Genomic DNA, 21802 nt, shown 5'->3' with positions numbered 1-21802 from the left:
TCATATAGAAATTGGAAAAAAGTGTTTTCGGTGATTGAATCCGAATAATTATCGTTACCGTCTTAGATGAGGGAATGTACCAAATTTCTCTCTATTCGTACTTCTTGAAATACTCTTTTGTGTTACCATCCAATTCATACATGTGTGAGCGTAATGTCTGAACGAGATGAAGAAGGCTAAGGTCATTGGAGATACCCTCCATTTAAGATTTGTATGCACTCAGCCTTATGACTGGTATCTTAGAGATATACAGGGAGAGATAAATAACTACAACAAAGTCGAACGCCTTAATTTTTACATTTTTTAAAATTTTATTGAATGAAAGCAACAATTATGGGAAATAGCATAAAATTTTAGAATAAGTTTAGATTTGTTCGAATTGGTCACCTTTGGCACGAATTATGGCCTTCAAACGACCAATGAAACCGTCACACGCTGCCCGAATGTTGCTCTGCGGTATTTTGGCCCATTCCCGGCGAAGCGCTTGTTTGAGGTGATCGACACTATTTGTTAGTGCCAAACTTACTTTCCAAAATACTCCAGACACAATAGTCCAACGGATTGGTATCCGGAGATTTTGGTGGCCATTGTTCGCTGGAAACGAAGCGAGGAACTTCATTTTGTAACTTCCTGGGTGGCGCGTGCTGAGTGCAATGGTGCTGAGTCCTGTTGGAATGTCCAAGGTCTGCTGCCAAAATGTTTGCGTGCCCAAGGCTTTAATACTATTTTACGATATAAAATTCAGCATTTATTCTGATTAATACGAGCGGAGAGCGACCATCGGCAGTTATGGCGGCCCACACAATCACCATGGCAGGCGCTTGAGTTCTGGTGGCCAATCGAAGGTGCACATTTTCAGCTGACCTCTTTGGCAAGTAAACACGATCATTTTGTTTGTTTACAAACTGCTGGACAACGAATGTTTTCTCATCGGAGAAAACCAAATTCGGCAGTTCACCACATTCGGCCAAGCGAAGCAACTCTTTAGCTCTTTTGAGTCTATTTTCTTTCTAATGCGGTGTAAGTTCTTGCACTTTTTGGAATTTCAATGACTTTACCCCGAGCCCATTTTTATACCCTCCACTTTGGAATACCCTCCATATTAACTTTGTCATTCCGTTTGTAACATCCCTAAATATTCGTCGTAGACGCTGTAAAGTATATATATTCATAATCAGTTGAAATCAAGATACAGCCCACATTATTTGACGTAGAGCACCAAAATTTAGCAGAGCAATTTGTATTGTGTCTAGGATGGTTGGTATTGAAAATGAGATATATCGGTCCACGTTCTGGTACAGTCCCCATATAACGGTACCTCCCGATATTCGTTATTTTTATGATTTCAATGGAATTGTCTGAAGATCCTCACAAAGAGTTCCTTGTGAGTACTTTATCCTCTAGAAGAGAATTATCTATATACGATATCGTATAGCCCACATATAACGGTACCACCGATATGCGGTATTTTGATGATTTTAGCCACATTTTCCAATAGAATTGTCTGAAAATTCACACAATGATTTCTTTCTGAGTAATTTCCTTCTGGAAGAGAATTTTTTATATAGGTCCACGATATCGTATGGGCCCCATACAACTGGCGGTACAAATCTATATTCGGGATTTTGATGATTTTTGCAACACTATTCACCGAAATTATTTCAAATTTCGTATTTATAGTTCGTTATGAGTACTTCAATCTGTGACGAAAAATTGCCTATGCGGGTCAAGGTCTTCGTATAGCCTCCATATAACGGTACCTCCCTGCATACGGTATTTTGATGATTTTTACAGATTAATATATCAACGTGTGTGTTTTTTTTTTTCAATTTCCATACAAAAATCGAAAATGGTAAAGACTATACAAAATGCATTCTGAGCAACTGGTTTGTGTCTATACTATCTAGATAACAGCTCATGACAGGACTATGTTATCTTTATACTTCTATGTCTTTGTTCCTTATGGTGGAGGGTATTGAAAGTTCGACCCGGCCGAAGTTACTACTTTTTGTTATTTCTTCTTTACTTATAATTATGATTTATCGAAATTTTGTTAAAATTAATGTATTTCAATTGAATAATTTTATGATATTGAATACAAATTATACCCCGCAGTTTGACTTTAATAATTTTGTAGACACTTTACCTTAGAAAATAAATATCGTTGAGGTGAGTACATCTTGCTGGCCTTCATAGTTTTCAACTGATATTCAATAGAGAATAAGCTGTATTCAATGACTACTAGAATCTGCCAAATACTGATTAGAGTTTATCTTTAGCAAATATTCTCTTCTTTTTTTAGTAATTTTGGCTAACAATATTTCAAAGTCATTCTGTTAGAAAAGTAAACAATTCATGTGGAAGAGATGTTAGTTTGTCTGTAGTTTTGTTTTTCTTATTTTTTCGCAAATATTTACAATTATTATGGATGTATTAATTAACACCTTGCTGCCAGCTAAAAGAAGACAAATAAAGGCCAGAACAAAGGTGTTCAATAGAATTTTTGTTTAGCTCGAAACTATGAGAAACTAGAAATGTAGTTGCTGTCACCCGGCTATGACCAAAACTGTAATCCAGGAATTAAATTAATAAAGAGAGAAGCAAAACAAAAAGAAAAAAAAACGAAATAGTTTTATGCTTCCGATTTATGTTAATTTGACGATTTAATTATTTGGAATTCATTCCACATTTAAATAAGTGATGTTTCGGGCGTGTGTCTGACGTTGTCGTGCGAGTGAGCGAACGATCGTACGAACAACTTGTGGTTGAAAACAATAATAAAACTTTTTTTCGACCACTCAACCTGTTTTGGGTGGAACGTGACGTAGGAAAGTGTTTTTTTTAGTTTTGTTTTCGGCGTTGTTTTTGACGTAGCCGATCGATCAATTATTGTAGTAGCCAGCAAAGCCATACTCGCACATACAACTATGCGCACCCGCCTGATATAGTTGCGGAAAGTAAAGTAGATCTCGCGTTGGGTGACTCGAATAAAAATATATGTTTTGTACTACAGTTGACAGCTGATTGACATAAGTTTTATGAAATGTTGAATCAAGTAAATGAAACACAAGTAATTTCTTGGATGGGGGGGAAGTCAGTCCATCTTATTCTAAGAACATACATTTTTCTGAAAATGAGAAGAGAATATTAATTATCGGTTAAATTCCAGGCAAATTTGCTGATTAACTCAAGTAATTTGCTAAAAACATCATCATTATTGTACCCTTCGTTTTATGAATACAAGGGGATATTCTTCTATACAGGGTGAGATGGAAAAACTGCAACCAATTTCAGACCGCTGTAATTTCTAAGCCACTCGTTCGACAGCTGTTATAATTATTCCAGTGACAGCTCATTATATTGTTTACAAGCGTACAAAAGCATTTTGGTGAGAATTTTCCAGAAAAAAAGTTATTCGTGATTAGACTCAAGCGTGATAGTGTGATTTCTTTATATTTGGGTGGAAAACCACAAGTGGCTATCGTTAGAGCACTCCAGCATTTAAATGTGACTAAATCCTTTGTGTCTCGTACCATCGCTCCTTTCAGTGATACTGGTAGCGTAGCCCGATATTAAGAAATTTGGCGGAAGAAAACAGCAACATCAGCAAAATTGATTCGAAAAGTAATGAAGCGACTTGATCGAAACCCGTGTCGCAGTGGTCGAAAAATGGCTTGTGTGTTGAACATATTGCAATATTCCATTCGGCAAATATTGAAAAATGAGAGGAAGGGGTGAAGCCATTGAAATTCCAAAATGTGCAAAAACTTACACCGCAACAGAAAGACAATAGACCTAAAAGAGCTAAAGTGTGGTGCGACATAACTGCCGATGGTCACTCTTCGCTCGTATTAATCGACCATGGCATCAGAATAAATGCCGGATATTATTGCGAAAACATTCTGGAGGGTGTAGTAAAGGCTAGGGCATGCAAACATTTTGGAGGCAGACCTTGGACATTCCAACAGGTCTCAAAACCATCACACTCGGCACGCACCACCCAAGAATTCCTACAAAATGAGGTTCCTCGCTTCATTTCCAGCGCACAATGGCCACCAAAATCTCCGGATACCAATCCTTTGGACTATTGTTTCTGGAGATTTTTGGAAAGTAAGGTTGGCGCTAAAAAACACCAAAGTGTCGATCAGCGCTTCGCCGGGAATGGGCCAAAATACCGCAGAGCAACATTCGGGCAGCGTGTGACGGTTTCATTGGCCGTTTGAAGGCCATAATTCGTGCCAAAAGATGACCAATTCGAACAAATCTAAACTTATTCTAAAATTTGATGCTATTTCCGACATTTTTTGCTTTCATTCAATAAAATTTAATTGTAAAAACCAGTAAAGAAAGTCTTAAAGTCGGGCGAGGCCGACTTTATTATACCCTACGACACTTTGCTAATTTAGTATAGCTCCACATAACAATTAAGAGTTAAGCTATGATTATAATTATAATTTAAAGTTCAAAAGACTAAATATGCCAAAGCATTTGTATCTTTTAAATTCGGACTTGTATTGTCCATTTGATATATATGGGAGCTATATCCAAATCTGAACCGATCTTGATAAAATTTGGCAAAGATATTTCTGAGCTGTATTTCATATATTTCCCTGAATATCGTTGTTACGGAGTGCATATTACGGCTGTGGGTAACAACATAACATACTAGCTTCTAGACTCAATTCGGTCGTAAGTGCCAAATTTCATCTCGTTTGGGCAAATATTAGACGTTTGGGGCACAACAAAAGGTAAATCGGACGAAGTTATATATGGGAGATATATCCAAATGCGTACCGATCTCGATAAAATTTAGCAAAGGTATTTCTGAGCTGTATTTGATATATTACCCCAAATATTGTTGTTACAGAGTGCATATTACGGCTGCGGAGGACTGAAATAACAAATCAGATGAACAATATATATTGGAGCTATAGCTATATCTGAACCGATTTCGATCAAATTTGGCATACTTATTTTCAGGCCTAATTAGGTTGTATGTGCAAAATTCCATACTATTCGCGCTGATATTACACGTTTGGTGTACAATAAAAGGCAAATCAGACGAAGATATATATGGGAGCTATATCTAAATTTTTACAGATTATCTCCAATGTCAATAGGGTTCGTCCTTGGGCCAAATAAATGATTTGTGCAAAATTTCATCTGTATCGGGTAATAAATGCGAACTGTACTTTGTTCACAAAAATACATGAACAGGCGGGCGGACGGACAGACGGACGGACATGCATAAATCGACTCAGAATGTGATTCTATGCAGATCATCAAAAGGAACTATGGGTCTATCTCGTTTCCTTTTGCCTGTTACAAACAAATGTACAAAGACATAACACCCTGACCACCTTGTGGTGTAGGGTATAATTAACGCGTTTGACTTTGTTGCAGTTTTTCATACCCTCCACCAAAAAAAGTATGGAGGGTATATTAAGTTCGTCATTCCGTTTGTAACTCATCGAAATAATCATTTTAGACCCAACAAAGTACATATATTCTTGATCAGAGTAAAATTCTAAGACGATTTAGCCCTGTCCGTCCGTCTGTCCGTCTGTTGTAGTCACGCTACAGTCTAAATGAATTAAGATAGGAAGCTAAAATTGTGCACAGATCTCTCTTTTGTCTGCAGGCAGGTCAAGTTCGAAGATGGGCTATATCGGTCCACGATATCGTATAGCCCCCATATAACGGTACCCCCGATATTCGGTATTTTGATGATTTTAGCCACATTTTTCAATGGAATTGTCTGAAAATCCGCACAAGAAGTTCCTTGTGGGTACTTTATACCTCGGCAGAGAATTATCTAAATAGGTCCACAATATCGTATAGACCCCATATAACGGTACCCTCACGTTATACGGTATTTTGATGATTTTAGCCACATTTTTCAATGGAATTGTCTGAAAATCCACACAAGGAGTTCCTTGTGGGTACTTTATACTTCGGCAGAGAATTATCTATGTAGGTACACCATATTGTATAGCGCCCATATAACGGTACCCCCGATATTTGGTATTTTGGTAATTGTATTCACATTTTTTAAATGGAATTGTCTGAAATTCCACAAAAGGAGTCCCTTGTGAGAATTTTACCCCCTCAAAAAGAATTGTCTATATAGGTCCACGATATAGTATATCCCCCATATAACTGTACCCCCCGATATTCGGTATTGTGATGATGTTAGCCACACTTTTCAATGGAATTGTCTTAAAATCCGCACAAGTAGTTCCGTGTGAGTACTTCACCCCTGAGAGAGAATTGTCTATACAAGTCCACGATATCGTATAGTCCTCATATAACGGTACCCCCGATATTCGGTATTTTAATTTTTTTAGTCATATTTTTCAACGGAGAGAGAATTCTCTACATAGGTTAACGATAACGTATAGCTCCCATATAACGATACCCCGCGATATTCGGTATTTTGAAAATCCACACAAGGAGTTCCTTGTGAGTACTTTACACGCAGATTGTCTTTATAGGTCTAAAATATCGTATCGGCACCTTCCTATATTAGATATTTTAAAGATTTTAAAAGAATTTTTAATGGATTTTATTTTTTTGAAAATTTTCTAATTCGTTCCAAATGGTGGAGGGTATTCATAGTTCGGCCCGGCCGAACTTACTGCTTTTTTACATGTTTTTATCTCACTCTGTACATTTGTAACCATTTTTTGAAATTTATTAGAAAGAAAGTTACGATTTTGTGTATGTGTTTTATTAAGGCGCTTCCTAATGAATTTACGTCTTATACAAATGATCACTTCGAATTTATTACATTATTTACATATCAAAGTCAATTTTAATTCAAAAATGTCTTTGACACAATTACATTAAGAAGTTATTCATTTAATATTCAAACATTCAAATAATTTCAAACTGGAAGTAGCTTTGACGTAAAAATGTTACGATGTGGAATATAAAAAGATTTCCACATATGTAAATTTAAAGCAGCAACACCAGCTAGTATTATATTACTACGTATAGGGGTCATGAGGTTTCTTCACATCCCAAACAATGTTAAAACATGGACATAATGGAAGTCTCCATTGATAATAAATACAAAATAATAATTTAACACTCAACTATGTTGCTGTACCAAATCCTCCGAAGAATTTGGAATATTTTTAATTCTTGTTCAGTTTTCTTTGTCGCTAAGGGCATCATGCAGAGAGGCACGGCCGATTTTAACACCATTTTTATTGGTGGTCAATTATTTATTACGTAAATCTGGAGCTTACACAAATCAGTTTCTATGAAATTGATCTAATTTGTAATTAATGTTCATCATTTGTTGTCATTCAAAGTGTAGTTAAGGTGGAATAAATTTGTTTATAACATCAAGATTGACAAGCTCGTGAATGTTTTGTTAAGTATGAGAAAAAATCTCTTGCCATTTCTAAATCTCTGGGTACAGCAGAGGCTTTGAAATAGTATAAAGACGTTCCTGAAATCACGTAGCCATTTTTGCAAATGAATTTCAGTAGAACTACTGGCGGTTTTGCAACGTCATGGAGGGGCTTCACCGGTACAACATAGTAGTATTAATCACCCCCTTCAACGAGTTTGGCGTAATCACGACAAACAGAATAACCCAAGGATTATCAACTTAGCCAAAACTATCCAATCGAAAGTTTTATCCAGAGATTTAACTTTTTAAAAAATAATATAAAAAATTAACATTCTAAGAAAAGTTTTGAAAAAAAACGTGTTGCCAGGATTCGAATTCTTGCATTTCATGCATTCAGTTCATAAAAATATATAAACAAGTTTCTCGTGAAAGAGAGAGAGAGAGAGAGAGAGAAAGTGAAAAATGTTGGTGATGTTTTGCTTCTGTAATATCTACAGTGAGATACCTAATTACTGTGAATTTTGCTAACAATGACGAGAAGCGCACTTTCATGCTCTGTCGTATCATATTACATGTATTAGGAGAGGTAAGATAATCTCTCGCCAAATCAATAGCAAGTAAAAAGTCGAGAGAGAATATGTGTGCTTTATTAATACTATTTCCTTCGAGGTTGCTCATAGCTGCCTTATAGCTACAGAGGGTCTATGTCATTTGTGCAACCAAAATTTGTCTCACAGTGGCTTTAGAGCTGACATCTAGATCGAGTACGATACTAAGATCGCATTTTCTTGCACCATTGCAACAAGAGCAAAATAATTGCATAATGGAACTTTCGATAAATGTAAAATCATTGTCGGATTTTCTTGATATATATTCATGCAAGTGTGAAAATGGAATGGTGTCTTTATATATAAAACCTCCACCACAAAAATATATATCGAATCGGTCTATCTAAATATTTTTATTATACCCTACAATACTATGTGCTATAAGTTTGATTGGGCCAAAAATTATGTAACACCTCGAAATATTGGTTTCCCACATAGGAAAGTGTGTATGGATCTTCCTAGCTCGCCGAGCTGAGTCGATCTATGTTAATTTGTAATCACTCTACAGGTCGCAATTATGGCCCGATCTTCACGAAATTAAGAATGGAGGTGGGGATAGTGCCAGAATAGAACCCAATTTCTCTTAGAGATGATAGCATAATATTTAGGGGTGGAAATGGACAAAAACTGAAAAATTTCCTGATTTTGCAGCTGCTCTACAGTTCGCAATTATAGACCAATCGAAGCGGAAGTTGGCATGGTTCTAGAGCTTAGGGCTGGACAGAAGCCTTCCAATTTTGATGGTCATCGGGTAATATTTAGTGGGTGAAATAGGCCATAACATTTGTGTTAAATAAAAGTAAAATTTCCATCAAACCGCGAATATTTTTAATCCCGGCGAAATCATAAAAAGCCGAACAGGTCAATTCTGACCGTTACGTAGATACTGATAGTAAAGATATCGGATATATATAGCGGAATATATACAATACATATATACAAAGGAAGGGGATGTTAGCTAAAATGCTATATACCTGAAGAATGGCTGGACCGATTTTGACAAATTTTGTCAATTCAGAATGCCCTCTTGACATAAAAGTATAAAATCTAAAAAAATCGCAGAAAAACATGCCAATAATGATGTTAATATAGATTTTGTAGTATTTTGTGACATTTTTTTATTTTTTCATATTTTTTATCGCATGCGATTTTTTCAATTTGACTTTTAATATTTTGTAATATTTTTTCACCTTACAACACAGGTTGGGGATATTATATAAGTATTGCAAATATCGTCTGATCCTCACAAAAATTTTCACAAGGGTAGGGTTGGGCTCAGAAGAGCTAGGCCTATTGTTCAAAGATGTCCGCAATATAATGGGGGTTGAAATGAACCAACAACTAAACATTTTCCTGATTTTGCAGCCGTTATAAAGGTCTCAAATAGAAACCAAAGGACACGAAATCTCGCATAAAGTTAGAGTTAAGACTTTGTGTGAAAAAAATACCAGCGTTACTTACAGGCGATATCCGAAATACACAAAAGTTGAACTTCTGGCTTTTTTATGCTGATTTCGTTGACGATTATAGCCAAATATCGTAGACAACAAATCATATAGATGAGTCTAAATTTGGAGACACAGAGGGGCTTCTTGCTATTCTAGATGATTGCAAAATATTTAGAGGTTTAAATTAACCAAAAACAGAAATGTTTTTCCGATCACACAATTGAAGCCAGTCGACACGCCTGAGAAGAGAGTTAAGGACAGGGAAGAATTCTAGCATTTTGGATGTCCATTGGATTATATTTAGCTGTAAATGGACTACAACAACTAACAGCCCGACGGAGTGCAAAAATGTTGGGCAAATGTCCCTAGTCAAGATCCTAATTTCAAAAACGAAATCTTGCAAAATGGATTTGGACATAAGGGGGCTTCTAACATATTGTGGTGTTGTAGGGTATAACATAGTCGGCCCCGCACGACTATAGCCTTTGCTTACTTGTTATTTTCAATAAAAATCATAGTAGTCACAATATAATTTATTATGAAAAATTTCAAAGCATACCTTACAAGTAAGCGAAGGCTATAGCTGTGCGGGGCCGACCATGCAATGCCCTACAACACTACAGTTTGTTCGAAGTCCCCTTATGTCCAAATCCATTTTGGAAGATATCGTTCTTGAAATAATGTCAAAAATATTGCCCCTGTACCTAACTCTCTTTTGATGCGAAATTACGTGTCGATTAGTTTTCAATTGTTGCCAGTCAATTGTTATAAGTCCATTTTAACTCCTGAATGTAAATCTTAAGAACAATAGGCTTTAATTTTGACGCTAACCTACCCCCATGCAAAATTTCGTGAGGATCTCACGATAATTGCGACATGCATATAATAACCTCAAAACATAGTGTTGCAGAGTGTAAAAATTAAAAAAATTACAATTCATAATTGTAAGTCAAATTAAAAAAATCGCATGCTGTAAAAAATATAACAAAAATTGAAAAAAGGAATCACAAGTTATTATCTTTTTTATTGCTTTATTTTTCCACTATTTTCTTAGATTTTATCCTTTTCTGGCAAGAATTGATGGGAATTGTGAAAATCGGCACAGCGATTCTTGACATATGAGCAGAATAAATAAGATATATTCTTTTACATATATATTGTATCTATTTTGCTATATATTCGATTTCTTGGATATCAGCATGACTTTAATGGTCAGAAGTGACCTTTTAATGTGTTTGTGATTTGGCTGGGATTAAAAATATTCGCAGTTTAGTGAAAATTTTCTTATTTCCTTACATAAAAGTTAGGGTCTATTTTACCCGCTTTGTTTGATAGGCTTCTGCCCAGTCCTAAATTCTAACTTCATGTAAATTTCCGCGTTGATTGCTGCATAATTCTAGCTTATAGAGTAACTGCAAAATCAGGAAAGTTTTCTGTTTTTGGTCCATTTCAACCCCTAAATATTGTGCAATCATCTCCAAAAACAATAGGGTTCTATTCTGACCCTAATACCACCTGCATTTTCAATTTCGTGAAAATCGCGCAGTAATTGTAATCGGGCTGTAGCTTGATTACAAATTAACATGGACAGATGGACGGAAAGACATACATAGCTAGATCGACTAAGCTCGGCGAGATAGGAAGATCCATATATACTTTCCTATTTGAGATAGGAAGATATATATATACTTTCCATAGTATGGAGGGTATATTAAGTTTGTCATTTCGTTTGTAACAACTGGAAATATAAATTTTAACGATGTCCGTCCGTCTGTTTTTTCGAACGAAATGAAGCCGGTTGACAAAATTTTACTCAAATGTATGTTATATATATATGGTATATGAAGTTCGCAATGGATACTACAACCTGTGGCAGAAAATTCTCTGTGCACGTATAGCCCTTATGTAACGGTACCTCCGGATATTCGGTATTTTGATTATTTAAGCGACATTATTCACCGGAATTGTTTAAAATAAGGACTTTGAAGTTCGTAATGGATACTACAGCCTATGACAGAATTCAGGTTCACGTTTTGGTATAGCCTCCATATAATGGTGCCTCCCTATATTCGGTATTTTGATGATTTTAGCTACATTATTCACCGAAGTTTTTTTAAGTTTCACATTTGAATATTGTAATGGCTTATGACAACTTGCCTATGTAGGTCCACGTCATCATATAGACACTAATATAACGGCAAAATTCGGTATTTTTAAGTTTTTATCGGAATTTTTAAGGGATTTTATTTTTTGAAAATTGCCAAATTCGTTCCAAATGGTGGAGGGTATTCAAAGTTCGGCCTGGCCGAACTACAGATTTTTTACTTGTTCGCTTTAATATGGTATTTTTATGGACCAAGAGGGCCATCATCTTTTTTCAAAGGACCACAATCAGGTCATAAATGAACGTGACTTTTTTAAAGGAACAACTGGGCAATCAACTTTGAAAACTATCAAACATGGAGTAATTTGAGAACAATACATTATTTTTAACGATTTTTCTGGGAAGGACCAATATTGCATTCAAGTTGGAATTAAAAAAAATACTCACATACCAACATGTCCAATCTGAGAATTTAAAAGAAAAACCAAAAGGAGCCATCAGCTTTATATTTCTTTCAAGACCAATTAAATATTCTCAATTTTGATTTTTTAGAATTTCTCTTAAAGACGATCAACGTGGACTTTTTATACCCTCAGCTTTATGGCTGCAAAGGGTATATTTAATTTGATACGGCAAAAACGTGCCACATCCAAATAACACTTTAAGACTCTGGGTCTTTCTAGACTAAATCCGTTTGGAGTTGATCTAGGGATGTCCGTTCATCCGTCCGTCTGGCTGGCTGATGCGCACGATAATTCTCGAGGGGATTATCCGATATCATCCAAGGGCAAGGCAGGGTATACCGAGGTTTCGGAAAGAGCCACAAATTCTCATCACTTTTGGCACTTCCTAATATTTCTACCAACACAAAAGCTGGTGTGAAGATGGGATACATCGGCCCACTGCTTCTGGTACGTTTCCCACAGTGGCTCAATTTTTTTTGAATAACAATGAAGCTCATAAAACGCGAATTTAAATTAAGTAAACGATTTTCCTGAAACTTTGTATATGACAATATTGTTATCAACCAGATCTCTGGTTAAAGATTTTGAATAATTATAAACATTATAAAACTGGCATGTCGTAATATTTATTTCACACTTAGGTCAAATGCAACGTGAACAATATTGGTCCACTGGTTTGACTTTGTCCTGCACTCCAACCAAATTTCGTTGAAAAAAATCTTCTACAAACAATTTTCACGTTTGTCCAGAAGGTAACAAATGGAATGAACCAATACATCTTATTTCCATAGTCTTTCTTCTCGTTTTAGAACATTTTATAAAACCGAACCCTCTGATTTGGAAAGAATGAATTAATTTCCAAATACAATAAAACACGAAATGATGAGCTGTTTAAACACTCTTGGAATAAATTACTCATACTTGGTTTATTTTAGAACCAAACAAAGCATTTATGAACCAGCCGATGTTTTTATTTCACAACATAAATCATTCCAGTTGATGTTACGATCCAGTTAAACTCTTGTTATTACAACAAAGCTACATGCTCAGGTTTGTAAGCGCACTCGAGCTAATTGTTGACTGTTGTGTTTCCATAAACAAACAAGCAAACTGCAACAGATACTTGCCATGAATGACGATTGCATTTCATTGTCGTCATTCAACCAGTCTACAAAAAAGCCAGGTGAAAGACTAGATTTCCGGTCTTTTGTTAGGTTTTACTTTACCACAGATCTTTACAAGTTAATATTTGCCTTGAACTATGGAAAATTATCGTTCCAGAGATCAGTGTGCTGAGACTTTATTCTCGGAACAAGTTTGCAAAGCTGGGATTCACTAAGAATGGCTAGACGTTAAGTTTACATGACGGCAATTAGTAATTGTTGACATTTCTCGTGACATTGAGATTTAAAGTACAAGAATTACACGGTGCAACAGGAAATTGCGGATGAAATGCTACTAAATGAGAAGTATTTTTTTAGTAAGAAATAATTTTAGATTTTTTCAACTCCCTATTTAATTTATGGACTTTGTAATATTAGCTCTTAAAATACCACTCAAATTTTTAGTAATTTTGTTGCAATGTGTTAATTAATTGCTATTGATATTTACATTCTACAAAATTAATTACCCCATCAAGTAACTATATTGGTATTTATTGAAGCGTAAAATAGTTTTATAGCGACATAAGTAAAAAATGTAATTTATATGGCCATAAAAATACATTGTATTTGTTCGGGTTTTTTTTTTCGTCTTAGGTTGTAAAATAATTGTTTGTCTGTTATTTTTCCATAGAAACAAGTTAGAAAGTGTTAGTTGGTGTGCGGACAGATATATAACATCTGCATATGAAGATTATACAATTATATGCAATATTTGGGGTCAAAGTTCGTTTAAAAATGTTGTTAATAATTGAATATCATGTTATCAAAATTTTAAAAGTCGGAAATTGGATATATCAAGACCATCGATATTTTGCAAGCTAAAATTAAAAGTTGTTATGTCTGTAGAAAATTGGATAATTATTCCACATTATTTGATTGCTTTTATTATAAACCTGTACAATATTTATTTATTACGTACCGTACCGTACCGAGTTCCACAAAATGGAGGCGTACGTCCCGAAATTCACTACATTTGGGCTGATTTTAGCCATTATTTGCACAATAAAGCTGAAATCGGATTAAGGATATATGTGGGAGCAATATCCAAATCTTAGCCGATCTCGAAATTTGGCGAAGGTATTTCCGAGCTCTATCTGGTACCAAAAATTATTGTTGTCGAATCTATATTATGAATGTGAGGGACTTAAACACCAAATCGTATGAAATATTTATATGGGAGCTATAGCTATATCTTAACCGATTTTCACCAAATTTGACATATTTGCTTCTACGCTCGCCTCGGTCGGATGTTCCAAAATTCGGGACATTCGGCCTGATATTTACCATTTGGTGCTCAATTAACCCGAAATCGATCGAAGATATATATGGAAGCTATATCCAAATCTGAATCGATTTCGATAAAATTTAAAACAGCTATTTCTGTGCTGTATCTGATATCTGGTGCCAAATATCACGGTTGTGGTGTGCATATTAGGAACGTGAGGGACTTAAAGACAAAATCGGATGAAACATATATATGGGCGCTATAGCTATATCTGAGCCGATCTCGAAAACATTTGATAGAGGTATTTTCTAGCAGTATCTGATGTCCGGTACCAAATATAATTTTTCTGGAGTGCATATTACGCATGTGACGGACTTAAAACCCCAATCGGATGAAACACATATGTATGATTTACTTGTTTCTAGACTGAATTCCGTCGTATGTGCCTAAATTCAGGACATTTGGACTGATATTGACCATTTGGTGCACATTTAACCCGAAATCGGTTGAATATATGTGGAAGCTATAATTAAATCAATAAATGATCCGATCACCAATTTCAATAGAGTTTGTCCTTGGACCAAACAAAAATTTGTTGCACAATTTCCTTTCAATCGAATAATAAATGGCCATTTGGTGCACAATTAACCTGAAATCGTTTGAAGATATATATGGGAGCTATATCTACATTTAGACCGATTCTTACCAATTTCAATAGGGCTTGTCCTTGGGCCAAACAAATATTGTTTGGAAAATTTCATCTCAATCGGATTATAAATGCAACCTGCATTTTGTTGACAAAAAACATGGACGGACGGACTGACATACATAAATCGACACAGAAATTGATTCGTTGAAACGTTGCCGTCGATACCAAAACTCTACGGACCTAAAATACATCTGAGTAAAATATTTGTCGCATACATATTGTTACAGGTGCTTCGGCTGAGTTGCAGTAGGATTTTATGCTCACTCTCCTCATTTGTTTCAGATAGAACTTTACAGAATTTTCTGTAAAAAGGCTGTTTATGTTCCCTTTGGGTAGAAACAATACTTGCACAGAACTGTTCATATTGATCCAAATTGCGGTATAACAATAGCCCCTGGCCATATTTATATGCCGTACATCACTATGTTTTTATACCATAGACACACAAATCACATATATTCTTGATCAGCATAATATTCTGTGACGATTTAGCGATGTCCGTCAGTCTGTGAAAATCACTCTAGCTTGCGATGGAAGTAGGTTGATAATAAATTTAAAATAAATAAAATACAATTTTACTCAGATTTGTGTTTGCTTTGCAATATTTTTGGTATTACATAGGTCCACGTTTTTGTATAGTTCCCATATAATTATGCCGACAGATTTAAGTTTTTTTTTTTGGTGTTTTAGTCATAATTTTAACCGAAGTATGGCAGTATGTGTTCCCCGTATATAAGAAACATCCATGCATAGAACTGCCAATATAGGTCAAGGTTTTGGTATAGTCCTCATATAATTGTACCTCCAGATATTCGGTATTTTGATGAATTTGATAACATTATATTACTTGCTAATGGATACAACAGCTTATGAGAGAAAATTGCATATTCAGGTTCAGGTCTTCGTATAGTCACCATATAACGGTACCTCCCTATATTCGGTATTTTGAAGATTTTAGTGGCATTATCAAAAGGAATTGTTTAAAATTTCGTATTCTAAGTTCGTAATGGGTGCTACAGCCTGTCACTGAAAATATTCTATGACAGAATCTATGACAAAAAAAGGAATAAGTCGCTATAAATAAAGTAAGACGGCATCAGCAGTGGTAGTTTTTGTGTTTTTGGACGAAGAACGCTCAGAAAAGGTGACGAGAAAAGCTCTTTGAGATTTCAGCAACCCACTGGAGTTGCAGGAGATAGCGTAAGTAAATTGTTTTACTGTGAACTTACTTATAAAGCTGCATTGCAGATTTATGGTTTATGGTCCTTTAAAAATTCTTTAAAAAAATCCTTAAAAGTCCACGTTTATGGTCCTTTAAATATCCTTTAACAAATCTTCAAAAAATCCACGTTTATGGTCCTTTAAATATCCTTTAACAAATCTTCAAAAAATCCACGTTTATGGTCCTTTAAATATCCTTTAACAAATCTTCAAAAAATCCACGTTTATGGTCCTTTAAATATCCTTTAACAAATCTTCAAAAAATCCACGTTTATGGTCCTTTAAATATCCTTTAACAAATCTTCAAAAAATCCACGCTTATGGTCCTTTAAATATCCTTTAACAAATCTTCAAAAAATCCACGTTTATGGTCCTTTAAATATCCTTTAACAAATCTTCAAAAAATCCACGTTTATGGTCCTTTAAAAATCCTTTAAAAATTCTTTAAAAAATCTACGTTTACGGTCCTTTAAATATCCTTTAAAAATTCTTTAAAAAATCCACGTTTATGGTCCTTTAAAAATCCATTAAAAATTCTTTAAAAAATCTACGTTTATGGTCCTTTAAATATCCTTTAACAAATCTTCAAAAAATCCACGTTTATGGTCCTTTAAAAATCCTTTAAAAATTCTTTAACAAATCTACGTTTACGGTCATTTAAATATCCTTTAAAAATTCTTTAAAAAATCCACGTTTAAAGTATTTTAAATATCCTTTAAAAATTCTTTAAAAAATCCACGTTTATGGTCCTTTAAATATTCTTTAAAAACTCTTTAAAAATCCACGTTTAAAGTATTTTAAATATCCTTTAAAAATTCTTTAAAAAATCCACGTTTAAAGTATTTTAAATATCCTTAAAAATTCTTTAAAAAATCCACGTTTAAAGTATTTTATATATCCTTTAAAAATTCTTTAAAAAATCCACGTTTAAAGTATTTTAAATATCCTTTACAATTCTTTAAAAAATCCACGTTTAAAGTTTTTTAAATATCCTTTAAAAAATCTTTAAAAAATCCACGTTTAAAGTATTTTATATATCCTTTAAAAATTCTTTAAAAAATCCACGTTTAAAGTATTTTAAATATCCTTTACAATTCTTTAAAAAATCCACGTTTAAAGTTTTTTAAATATCCTTTAAAAAATCTTTAAAAAATCCACGTTTAAAGTTTTTTAAATATCCTTTAAAAAATCTTTAAAAAATCCACGTTTAAAGTTTTTTAAATATCCTTTAAAAAATCGTTAAAAAATCCACGTTTAAAGTTTTTTTAAAAATTCTTTAAAAAATCCACGTTTAAAGTTTTTTTTAAAAATTCTTTAAAAAATCCACGTTTAAAGTTTTTTTAAAAATTCTTTAAAAAATCCACGTTTAAAGTTTTTTTAAAAATTCTTTAAAAAATCCACGTTTAAAGTTTTTTTAAAAATTCTTTAAAAAATCCACGTTTAAAGTTTTTTTAAAAATTCTTTAAAAAATCCACGTTTAAAGTTTTTTTTTAAAAATTCTTTAAAAAATCCACGTTTAAAGTTTTTTTAAAAATTCTTTAAAAAATCCACGTTTAAAGATTTTTTTAAAAATTCTTTAAAAAATCCACGTTTAAAGTTTTTTTAAAAATTCTTTAAAAAATCCACGTTTAATGTTTTTTAAATATCCTTTAAAACTTCTTTAAAAAATCCAAGTTTAAAGTTTTTTTAAAAATTCTTTAAAAAATCCACGTTTAAAGTTTTTTTTAAAAATTCTTTAAAAAATTCACGTTTAAAGTTTTTTTAAAAATTCTTTAAAAAATCCACGTTTAAAGTTTTTTTAAAAATTCTTTAAAAAATCCACGTTTAAAGTTTTTTTAAAAATTCTTTAAAAAATCCACGTTTAATGTTTTTTAAATATCCTTTAAAACTTCTTTAAAAAATCCAAGTTAAAAGTTTTTTAAATGTTCTTTAAAAATTCTTTAAAAAATCCACGTTTAAAGTTTTTTAAATATTCTTTTAAAAATCTTTAAAAAATCCACGTTTATGGTCCTTTAAAAATTGTTTAAAAAAATCCACATTTTTAGTCCTTTGAATATCCTTTAAAAATTGTTTAAAAAATCCAAAGCAAATGAAAAGCAACTTGGTTTATTTCCAATAACAAAACCAATAACATTGGCTTCTATGACAACCAAAACCGATAAAATTCTAATTATTAATAGATTATTTTTATAAATTGCAGATAATCTGTGCATAAATTTAAGGTAAGATAAACAAATTTATTAATTTATTATTATTTTTTTGACATCATAACTTACATTTAATTGCTTGAAATTAAACACATTCACATTGTGGCTTTTTCTGTTTTTATGTATTTATTTCATATATATTTATTAAAGTCGCATCATATTTATTTATTGAAAATTAAATATTACAAATTTGTTTAAGTACACGAAAAAAGTGTTGTTGTTGATGTTTTGTGTGGACTGAACATCTTCTAAATTCGAAAGAAAGAAAAAAATGGCTATCTAAAAAAATTTGTTGTTGCTCACAAGTACTAAAGTTAAATTAATTATTTATTTGGACAAAATGAAATTTTACTCCTTTTGTTCTAAGTTCATAAGAATGGACTAATTAATATATAGGTATGTACATACATACAAACATACATATATACATACATACATACGTAAACAAGAAAAAAATGGGTTGGCATAACGTCTTCACTGTTTTACCAAGCAGAAAAAAAATGTGTTTTTTTTTGGGAAACTGTGAGTAAAAAAATTTACAATCTTAAGCTCTAAAAAATTATGGAGAATCTGAACAAAGAAAGAAAAACACGAAACGAAACGAAGTATGGCGAAAAGTAATTTTGGGAAAACATTGAACTCGGACATAGTTTGGAGGTTGGGGCGTGTGGGTCTGGTCTATACTGGGCCCAGATTTTCTTTATTATGGACGTGCACGGACAAATAAATTAAATGCTTTAAATAAAATTGTAGCTACAATTGTGTGTGCGTGTGTGTCTGTGAAGTTTTCTTGGTGTGCGTTGTGTTTACTGCAGTAAAAGTATTTGTTTTTTTTTTGTCTAAATCGTCTAAGAAGTTAAAATCAAATCGCTAACTATGATTAGTTTGCTGAAGAAAAAGAAAAAAATAGTTTTGAAATCGTTATGGGAGATGCCTATGAGGGGAGAAAAAAGGATTAATTTCTCTCAAATTTGTCTTCTCTTTCTCACTCTCTTTGTCTATAAATTAAAATCGTGCCTATTTGTTAATTCCTACACTAAAAAGGATTTTTTTTTCAATCGCTCTCTCATTTCAATTTTTTTTTTTATAAATGTTTTTGTTAATTTTTCCAATTTTTTCATAGGTTTGGGGGTTAGTGTTAATAATTTCGTTGGGTTATTTTCTGTGTAAATTGTATGTATATTATATTGTTTTTTTTTTAATAAATTTTAATTAAGTGGATTTTATCTCAAAGTTGCTATGCTATGATCGGTCTCTCCTTGATGATGTCCGGATATCTCTTTTGTTTGTCGCTCTTGTGATAATGTTCTTTACAAAAAAACTGAAGTGTATCCCAACTGTGTCAAAATTCTCTCTCTCACTCTCTTGGGAACCTATAACAAAATTTGCTCTCAGTTTCTTTTTTCTCATGGAGAGTAATTTAAATATCTCAAACTCTCTCTCTCTCCCGATGTGAATGCAAGAGAACACATAAGCTGTCAAAAATTTGTATTTGTTTACATTTGCAACTTCATCTTCTTTGAAGAGTAGGAGGAGGGGCTGGGGGACAAGGGCGTCAGGTTGATGGGAGAATTGTTGTCTAAATTATCAAGTTTATATCATGAATTTAGTTTAGTTGCGGTTGTTGCTGTTGTTTTAGTTGGTTGGTTGTTTTATTTTTCATTTTTGTTTTTTAAGTTTTCTTCAATTCTTGTCACAACTCAACTTTTAGTCTTTTTATTTTTATCAGCCTCTGACTTATCAGCTACAGCGGCTCCACCAGCACCGCCACCTGCAGCAGTAGCAGCTTCTTTTTGTTCCACCGTTGCCAATGCCGTCTCAGCCATGCGTTTATATTTACCCACCAAATCTGGCAAATCGTAAGCAATGGCCACATCCAATTTTGTAATGGGACAACCACGGAAGTACGAGCAGGTCTCCGACAACTTCTTGAATTCATACAGAGGATTCAGACGGAAGAAATCGCGATACACCTCGGGATCGGGCAAATCGTAGCGAGAGATATTGGTCAAAGTGGAGAGACCCTCATAGATGTGATAATTCTGGGGATTTTCAATAATCGTGTCGGCAATGCGCTTCTTGTTGCCGAACAATGACTTGTGATTGTAGTAGGTGTTCAAATAGCAGTCAACCATTTTGGCGTGATTGCGGACGCGGACCTGGAAAATAATAAAAAGTCAATTATTAAAATTGGTGTGAAAAATTTTGACGGTTTGCCGACAGATATACAGGGTGAGATGAAAAAACTGCAATCAAATTTAGACTGCTGTCATTTCTACGCCACTCGTCCGACAGCAGTTAAAATTATTCCAGTGACAGCTCATTATATTGTTTACAAGCATACAAAAGCATTTTGGTGAGAATTTTCCAGAAAAAAAGTTACTCGTGATGGAATTCAAGCGTGATAGTGTGATTTCTCAATATTTTGCTGGAAAACCACAAGTGGCTATCGTTAGAGCACTCCAGCATAAATGTGAATAAATATTTGTGTCTCGTACCATCGCTCATTACCGTGAAGAAGAAAACAGCAACATCAGCAGAAATGGTTCGAAAAGTAAAGTAGCGACTTGATCGAAACTCGCGTTGCAGTGGCCGAAAAAGCTCGTGAGCTGACCATATCGCAATATTCCATTCGTCAAATATTGAAAAATGGGCTCGGGGTAAAGCCATTAAAATTCCAAAAAGTGCAAGAACTTGCACCTTAACCGAAAGAAAATAGATCCAAAAAAATTAAGGAGTTGGTTCGCTTGGCCGAAAGTGGTTTCTTCGATGAGAAAACATTCGTTGTCCCGCAGCTTGTAAACAAACAAAATGATCGTGTTTATTTGCCAAAGAGGTCAGCTGAAAATGTGCACCTTCGGTTGGCCACCAGAACTCAAGCGCCGGCCATGTTGATGGTGTGGACCGCCATAACAGCTGATGATCGCTCTCCGCCCGTATTAATCGACCGTGGCATCAGAATAAATGCCGAATATTAACGCGAAAATATTTTGGAGGGTGTATTAAAGCCTTGGGTACGCAAACATTTTGGCCGCAGACCTTGGACATTCCAACAGGACTCAGCACCATCGCACTCAGCATGCGCCACCCAAGAATGGTTACAATGAGGTTCCTCGCTTCATTTCCAGCGCACAATGGCCACCAAAATTTCCGGATACCAATTCGTTGGACTATTGTGTCTGGAGTATATTGGAAAGCAAGGTTGGCATTACCAAAGTGTCGATCACCTCAAGCAAGCGCTTAGCCGGGAATAGGGCAAAATACCGCAGAGCAACATTCGGGCAGCTAGT

The 21802-nt window shown here is 34.0% G+C and overlaps 1 protein-coding gene across 6 annotated transcripts in view; it reads right to left on the bottom strand.

Annotated features, from left to right (window-relative positions):
* Positions 1 to 19699: 19699 nt before the first annotated feature.
* Positions 19700 to 21802, bottom strand: part of LOC101898467 (mesocentin) — a 36190-nt gene continuing 34087 nt past the window's right edge. For all 6 annotated transcript variants that reach the window (XM_059122879.1, XM_020034878.2, XM_059122873.1 and 3 more), the window contains exon 17: positions 19700 to 20671. In XM_059122879.1, coding sequence (XP_058978862.1) covers positions 20213 to 20671 — 459 coding nt within the window. In that variant the 3' untranslated portion in view covers positions 19700 to 20212. The remainder of the gene's footprint in view (positions 20672 to 21802) is intronic.

This window comes from Musca domestica, unplaced genomic scaffold (genome assembly GCF_030504385.1).
Source record: "Musca domestica strain aabys unplaced genomic scaffold, Musca_domestica.polishedcontigs.V.1.1 1, whole genome shotgun sequence".
NCBI lineage: Eukaryota > Metazoa > Arthropoda > Insecta > Diptera > Muscidae > Musca > Musca domestica.
Note: the sequence above shows the minus strand (reverse complement) of the source record. Positions and strands in the feature narration are given on the sequence as shown.